Consider the following 7,972-nt stretch of genomic DNA (forward strand, 5'->3'; position numbering starts at 1 on the left):
AAGACTTCAGTTGAGACAATTTTAACAGATTAATACATCAAAGAACTAATTAAATATACTTAGTAGATTTTCAAAAATAGTTTAAATATCAAACTTGGAGACAAACTTGATAACAAAGCACGATTAAGAAAGTAATAAACAAATGCATCAAAATCTACCTAGACACACACAGACACTCTTCATCTTCATGAATGCACCAACATCCAATCTTCAAAGTAGGATTTAGATACATCAAATATGAACTTGGTATGGTCTTCAAGTTCTAGAGATTTATGACATGAGTGGTATAGAATGAGTTATTTGTAGGAATATGATTGTTTAATACATTGAAATGGATGAAGTGTGATGATTCATATGTTTATGATTGAATTATTTGAATCTAAAATTATATTGAAAGTTTCAAAGATCTCTAACTTACCCTACTTTCTAGTTTGTGTTTGTTTAAAAATTTGTGATGATCATGTGTTACACGGAACATAGGATGTTGCACGTGATAGAACTCTAGAATGAATAAATGGATCTTTCTACTTTTATTTTGATGTTTGATTCATATATATATATATATATATATATATATATATATATTATTTTTTGCATGACATTACACGAAAACCATTAAATTTAGAAACTAATTTTAGAGACAAAAAATAAGTAGTCACTTTATTGACTAAATTAGATATTATTTTTTAGACTAAAAAATTATTGGTATCTAAAGTAGTTTCTATTATTAATAAAATTTATAAATTAGTTTCTAAATTGGTAACTAATTAACTATCAATTACTTCATATTCTAAATTGATAGTTAAAATCTTGGTAGTTAATTAAAAAGAAATTTAGAAACTAGTTTATAAATTTTATTAATAATAAAAACTACTTTAAATACTAATAAGTTTTTTAGTCTCTAAAATAGTATTTAATTTAGTTAATATAATAATTAATGATTTTTTATTTAAAATTAATTTTTATTTAATAATTTTTTTGAAATATAGGTTTTAATGATAATGTAATTAGAGATGTTAGTGTATTTTAGTGTATGAAATTTCTTTCTACATATGTTTGTTTAAGTACAAACTACTTGAGTTAACTTCTAACTCTTAATAGATTTCTCTATTTACATTAAAGTGCATACGATTTCTCTTTGTTCAATAAATGCTGAAGGCAATTTTTTCTCATTCATCAAGTACTTTTAATTAAATTAGGTATAGATGATAAAAAAAATTGTGATATTATATTAGAAAAAAAATGTAAAAATAAGCTCAAATTATTTTACATAAATTATTATGAGATTTATATTTTTAGAAGGTTTATAAATAAACGAATTTAATTAAGTTAAGGTTTAAAGATTTTACAGACACAGATAATTTGTCAATTTAAAATAACTTTGACTAAGTTAATTATCTTACTTTATCTCTTTTTTTTCTCTTAATTTTTTCTTTCTCTCTTCATTTCTCTTTCATCAATAAAGTTTATTTAAGGATAATTTTTCTCTATTAGAAAATATTTGAATGTGCTAATATGTAGGAAGTGGTCCATAAAATTTTTTTCAGAGAGTACTAGAGTTTTGGAAGGAGGAATATATGTTGACCAAATGAGTTTTTTCCATCCACATGAAATTCCTGGATCCAAAAAAAAAATCCTAGCCAATTTGAGAGTGAAACGACCATAATTGTTCAAAATCCAATTAGAAATATAATGTTCCTGCCTAATCATGATTTGTTAAAAAATGAGACATCTACTAGAAAGGTAAGGTATTTCAATCACCACCAGTCTAGAATTAGAAATTGTATATGGGATTCTAGAACTATTAGTCTTGTATTGAAATGAAACAAGAAAAAAATCATTCTCTCTTTATATTTTTTTAATTATTTTACGTAATCCTATGATTTTTTTTCTATTTGTGAAAACAAAGTCTTTAAACTAATATTTTCTATTATCTCCTTATCATAAGAACACATATAAGATTCTAAGTCTCATTCTTCTCTTTTCCAATATTAAAATACAAATGATAATTTCTTTCTCTTATTAAAAAATCGAAAAATACTTAAAAAAACAATTGAATTTTCTGAATTACGCAATGTAACGAACGACTTACATTTGGTGCAAATTTATTTTTCTATAAATAGGTGTTTAGGCATTTGCTTTTAAATCCTCACTTTAGAATTCAATTTGACCACTACTTATCCCATCTTTGGTAACATGCAACTTTAATTTTAATGACCTCTGATTCATTATAGTACCCACCTTGTGCTTTGTTTGTTTCACCTAAATATTTAACAACTTTTCCATTAAGTACATGTTTTTTTTAGGTTTAAAAAATGTTGTGTATTATTATTATTATTATTATTATTTGTTTTGAGAACACAACAATAAGAATACAAGCACTTGCTTGTATGTTTTAGGAGAATTTTGAAGAGAAATGGTTATTTCTTAAAAAGAATGGTTCCAAAGAAGTGTTAATTTTTATTTGTTGAATAAAAGTGATTTTTGTCGAATGATGTAGTGACAAGAAGAGCATCCAAACAATGTTAATGTGAAAAGCAAGTAGCAACAAAATTTGGAATAGTGGGTTGATTTTGTATGATTTGGTATATAAAAAATGTGTCAGTGTTTTGGTTGAAGTCTGTAGTTAAAATTCAACCGTCACCGCACATGCACTACTTGTTTCCAAAAATCTGGTGGGAGCAGGTATCTCCCTGTGCCAAAGTTTCTCTTATTCTTTATCACAATCATAATTCATCTCCCATTTCAATCAATTTTTAAATTTGTTATACTTTTATACGCACTAATTTTAAATTGAATTAAACCCCAAAAATAATAATTCATTGGAAAAGTCAGTGAAATAATAAAGAAGGGCTCAATAATATAAAAACCTGACAAAAGTTGATATAATATTTTTCAACAACGGTTAAAGATTGTGAGTCTCTTTTGAACTTTGAATTCCACAAAAGGAATTGAAAGTTCAACCCTTTAAGGTACGAGTTGTTATTAAAAACGGTGAAAAGAAAAAGTAAAAGTGACCGTTTTGTTCATTCATGGGAAAATTATTTCATCAAATAGTGAAAAACTGAATTGGTTTGTAGAGGAAAATATAAAAAAAATAAAATAAAAAAGTGTGATGATTCATGGCATTTAATTTTGTTGTTAACGAAAGTCAGAGCAATAAACTAAAAATAATGATTGGGTTATTTGATAAGTATAAAAAAGAGCAACGAGTGAGCCTGCCTCGGATACCACCTTCTCCCAACACGAAATCATAAAGAATCATAACTATCAAGACTTTTCGCAAAGAGATGGAAATAAATAACTTCGAGATTCCAATTTTTTTTTCAACTATTTATCAGACTAAATATTATAATACTAATAATAATAATAATAAATAAAAGAAATTTACAAAAGCAACCATGGTTCCAACTACACTTTCCAAAAATTATAGTTCTTAAAAAAAAGTCCTCCACTTCCCATATTTTTCTAATGTTTTTAATTTGTTCCACTTTCTACGTTGACTCGAACACCAAACCCACCACTCCGGCTGCGTTCTCCTGCATCGCGGCCTGAACCGCGTGCCTGTGCTCCCCCTCGTACGTCACAATCAGCATCGCCGGATCATCTGGTGCGCGCTCCACGTGTTTCCTCGCGGGACACCCTCTCACCGTGCTGCACTTGTAATACCCCCTGATTGCAAAAAAATCAACGTCAGAGAACGAGTCTTTGAGCATCAAAGTCAACAAAATGTTACGGTCCAAAATCACCATCACTCACCGAGGGTACGGTGAACCCTTGATCGGCTTCTGACCGTACTTTCTCCACGAGTACTCGTCCGGCGGAATATCGGCGATCTTTGAACTTATCGCCGGCACCCTCACAGTCTTCTTCACCCTGTTTTTCCTGAACACAAAAATTAACTAATTACATTTTATTCTCTACACGTAGAATAAATAATTATATTGACTTTCCACGCACAATAATATTTACTTAAATTAAAAATAAATATTTCGTTTTCAAGGAAGCATTTACTCATTAAAAAATGAAAAATTATTTATTTCTAAAATAAACAAATTAGAGAAACACATTAAAAAAGTTAAAACTTAGTTTTTTTTTTTAAATAAACAAATAAACTCACCGGTTATAAATAATTCACAGATAAACTATAATTATATAATTTTTTTTGCTAAAATTACATTAAAATTAGAGTTTAACGGCATTGTTTTTGTTAATTTTTTTAAAGGAGCATAATATATAAAAATAAGCTCTAGAATGTGTGTTATTGAGAGTTGAAGGAAGGGATGCAGAGGTAAGAAATAAATAAAATGGAAGGTCAACAGTCAAAAGAGATTAACAGGAGGGAAGGGAAAAAAAACGACAAGGGATTGAGAGAAGGTTCAGTTTGGGAAGGTTGAAATTGTCTGAGTTGTTTGTGAGACAGGAATTTCTAAAAACTGGCTTTTGGACAAGGGAGGCACCAGACAGAGGCACAGCACAGGAACCCTATGTTGTCGTGTCACTTTCACGCGTGGTGTACCTATTAATGCATTTAACTGCACCACTACCGAAATCGTTGACTCCCAAACGCTGCCTTACCCCACTCACGCGACCCACTCACGTGATTAGTTCACAAAAACTCCCCCTTTACACCCAAAAAACATTACTCTCTAATCACACCGTCCATCTCACCCTTTAAAACATTATCTTCCATCATTAATTACTAATATTAATTTTTATTTTAGACTTATCCATCTAAATTAACTATAAACAAAATAAATAATTAGATTTAGATTTAATTTTAAAAAATATTATTAAATTAAATTTTGTAATTATTTTACACTATTAAGACAATATTACCCTAAAATATTCACAAATATTTTTTCTTGAAATATGTATAAATCTATTTAAATTATTTTTAAAAAGAGTGAAAGAATGGATCAACAAGATTCTACAATTAAAAAATGTTATAAAAATTAATAAATTTATTTACCTAAAAAACAAAAATTAAACTCAGTAAATATCGTTTTTCGTAAAACAAATTAAATTTTTAAGAATAAAAGATATTTCATTTTCTATAGACTAGTCAAAAACTTTGAATAGTTATGGAACGCATCTTTCAGTATGTCAATGAATACTCCTATTTATGAATTAAATTTTGAGCCAGAAATATTATATTATTTATTTAATATAACAGTTCTGGTCAACAACAATGTGAGGAGTAACGATATGGTGAAACGCGGTGTACCTTCGCTTGACGCAGTGGCACTTGCCGGATCCGGACACGTCGTCGGAGTGTTCGCGGTGCTCGAGGCAGCGTTTCTTGAACGCCGGCGGTTTTCCGGCGGAGGTCGCGGGCGGCGGCGGCGGGGCGAGAAAGATCTTGCCGTTGGAGACGCTGCCGTCGCCGGTGATGGCGGAGGACATGAAGGAGGAGTTGGAGGAGACGCTGAAGGTCTCCTTGGAGAACTCGAGCTCCACGGACTTTGCCTTGGAGTTCCGGAGCGCGTTGTGCGGCTTGGTGAAGTCGAGCGTGACGCTGCCCGGCGCATGGTGAACCGGCGCCGGCGAGGCGAAGAGCGCCGGGAGGGAGAGGTTGGCGGTTTGCGGGGGAGGAGGATGGAGAGGTGCAGAGGGAGGATTGTGAACCGGTGCGGGGGTTTGAACAGGTTGAGGGGCCTGAACCGGAGCACGTCTGAAGCGAGCGTGGCCGGTTCGGTTGAGGAGGGAGATGAGTTTCTTGAACTTGGAGACGGTAACGTCGGTGAGGTCAGTGTTCAAGTGAGAGGGTTGGTGGGAGAGGATTCGGATCAGGTGTTCCATGCCCTTGAGGCCTTCGGATGCAGCCTCTTGGATGGCCTTTTGATCATCTATTTTGGGGAACCCCATGAGTTCCACAGCCATTTGATTTGATGGAGCAGAGATTTGGGTTTAGGGGAATTGGAGAGTGAGGTCAGAGAGCCATGGGATGGTGAAGGGAGTGATTGGATTTGGAAGGGTGGAAGAAATAGGGGAGAGGGGATATATATATACATGGAAGGTGAGGGTGACTTGGTAAGACAGACCAGGTTAGAAAGTGTCTTGGGTTTCAACTCTAACACATTTAATACTTTTTAATTCTAAATGAGTTGGAAACATCATTTTATTGTTAACACATTATATTTTTATTGTCATTTTTATCCTCTACTGCATGCATCTGAGTTAAGAATATATATATATATATATTTTTTTAAAAAGTATTTATTACTTTGTATATATAATATTAGGAAATGAAAATAGTTAAGCTACTATATTTTTTTTATATTATTTAAGTTATTTTTTCATGTAAATTCCACTTAAATTCAACATTTTGTTGTTCAAGTTATATATATATATATATATATATATATATATATTATTTGATTGATTTAGATGATACACATTTGTGATATACACATACAAAATTTATAAATTCAATTATGATATACATATATATAATAAATTTAATCATTTAAGATTTAGAAGGGATATAAACTCATCAAAGTTATAAATTTAAAATAATTTTAACTATTTAATTTTTTAATATAAATTATTAATTGTTTTATATAAATTATTAATTGTTTTTGTCGTTACATGAGTTTATCTTTTCAAAATAATAAATTTTACGCGTTTATTTTTGTCCGTTTTAGATATCTCTCTTACTTCAATAAATTTTATTCAACGGTTATTTCTTTGTAGGATATGTGATAAGAATGAGAATAATTTTTTTTCTAAAATAATGTTTATCATACTTATAAATATATACTATTATTAAATGGAAATTGTTATAACTAAGTTCAATAGACATTTTAATTATGTGTTTATGTGTTATTAAAATGTGAATTTTAAGTCTAACTCAATTCTATAAAATCGGCTTATAAGGTGAGGTTTGCACTCACTTATATACTATAAAATGATACCTCATGCGTGGAACAATATATTATGGATGGTTGGATGACGGTGCGATAGCAAGTGGCCAGATAAGCCCAACAAACACTCGTTAGGATAGACTTGAAATAACTCTCCTACTATATTAAGAAGTGAATTTTAAGTTTAACTCAACCTTATAAAATCAACAGGTTTACACCTACTTATATACTATGAAATGTCCTAATCTCAACCTTATATAGTATTTTTTTTAAAACTCAATACACTTCTATAATTGATAATCATTAATAATGTTCTAATATAATTTAAAATATATTATACCAAAAGACTAATAGAGACTAATTTATAATAGAAAGTAGTTAGTAGATAAAACGTTGGTAGCTAATGACTAGATACCAATTTAGAAACTACATTAAAAACATTTAATAATAATAAAAACTACTTTAGATACCAATTTTTTTGGTTTATAAAATAGTCTCTAATTTAGTCAATATAGTAACTAATTATTTTAGTCTCTAAAATTAGTTTCGATTTAATGATCACTAGATTAACTAATTTAAATAAAAGGACTTGTAGGTTAGCTGCAATTTTCCATCCCGAGAGAGTTATTTTTTTCCCATTTTTATCATACATGTTTATTTCTTTACTTCTACATCGAGGACAATGTGTGATTTATGTGTGAGAGTGAAAAATTATAATTTAAAATTTATCTTTTATTTTTGTTTGATTTGTTTGAATTTTCTTTTACTTATGTTCAAATAAAAATAAAAATCAATAAGTTTTCTTGAATAATCTAATCTAATGGTTGACATGTACATTTCATTTAAATTCAAACATTTTGTTATGTCTCTTTAGTTATTTACTCAAGTGATTTATTTACATATTTGTTTGAATCATTTACATGATACACATTTGTAATAAAAACATGCAAAATTTATAAATTTAATTATAAGATATATTTAATAAATTTAAGATTTACAAGCTATATAAACTCATCAAAATTATAAATTTAAAATGATTTTAATTATTTAGTTTTTTTTATAAAGATTATTAATATTTTGTGTGCGTTATATGAGTTTCTTTTTCC

The 7,972-nt window shown here is 29.5% G+C and overlaps 1 protein-coding gene across 1 annotated transcript; it reads right to left on the minus strand.

Moving 5' to 3' along the window:
- Positions 1–3,293: 3,293 nt before the first annotated feature.
- WRKY11 (WRKY DNA-binding protein 11) lies at positions 3,294–6,073 on the minus strand. The gene is made up of 3 exons (XM_068615645.1): positions 5,228–6,073; positions 3,760–3,885; positions 3,294–3,672 (listed from the first exon to the last, which is right to left on the minus strand). The coding sequence occupies exons 1-3, from the start codon at positions 5,881–5,883 to the stop codon at positions 3,495–3,497; spliced, it is 960 nt and encodes a 319-aa protein (XP_068471746.1). The 5' UTR covers positions 5,884–6,073; the 3' UTR covers positions 3,294–3,494.
- Between the last annotated feature and the right edge of the window lie 1,899 nt (positions 6,074–7,972).

The sequence above is a fragment of the Phaseolus vulgaris genome, chromosome 1 (assembly GCF_051622355.1).
Source record: "Phaseolus vulgaris cultivar YP4 chromosome 1, ASM5162235v1, whole genome shotgun sequence".
Lineage (NCBI taxonomy): Eukaryota > Viridiplantae > Streptophyta > Magnoliopsida > Fabales > Fabaceae > Phaseolus > Phaseolus vulgaris.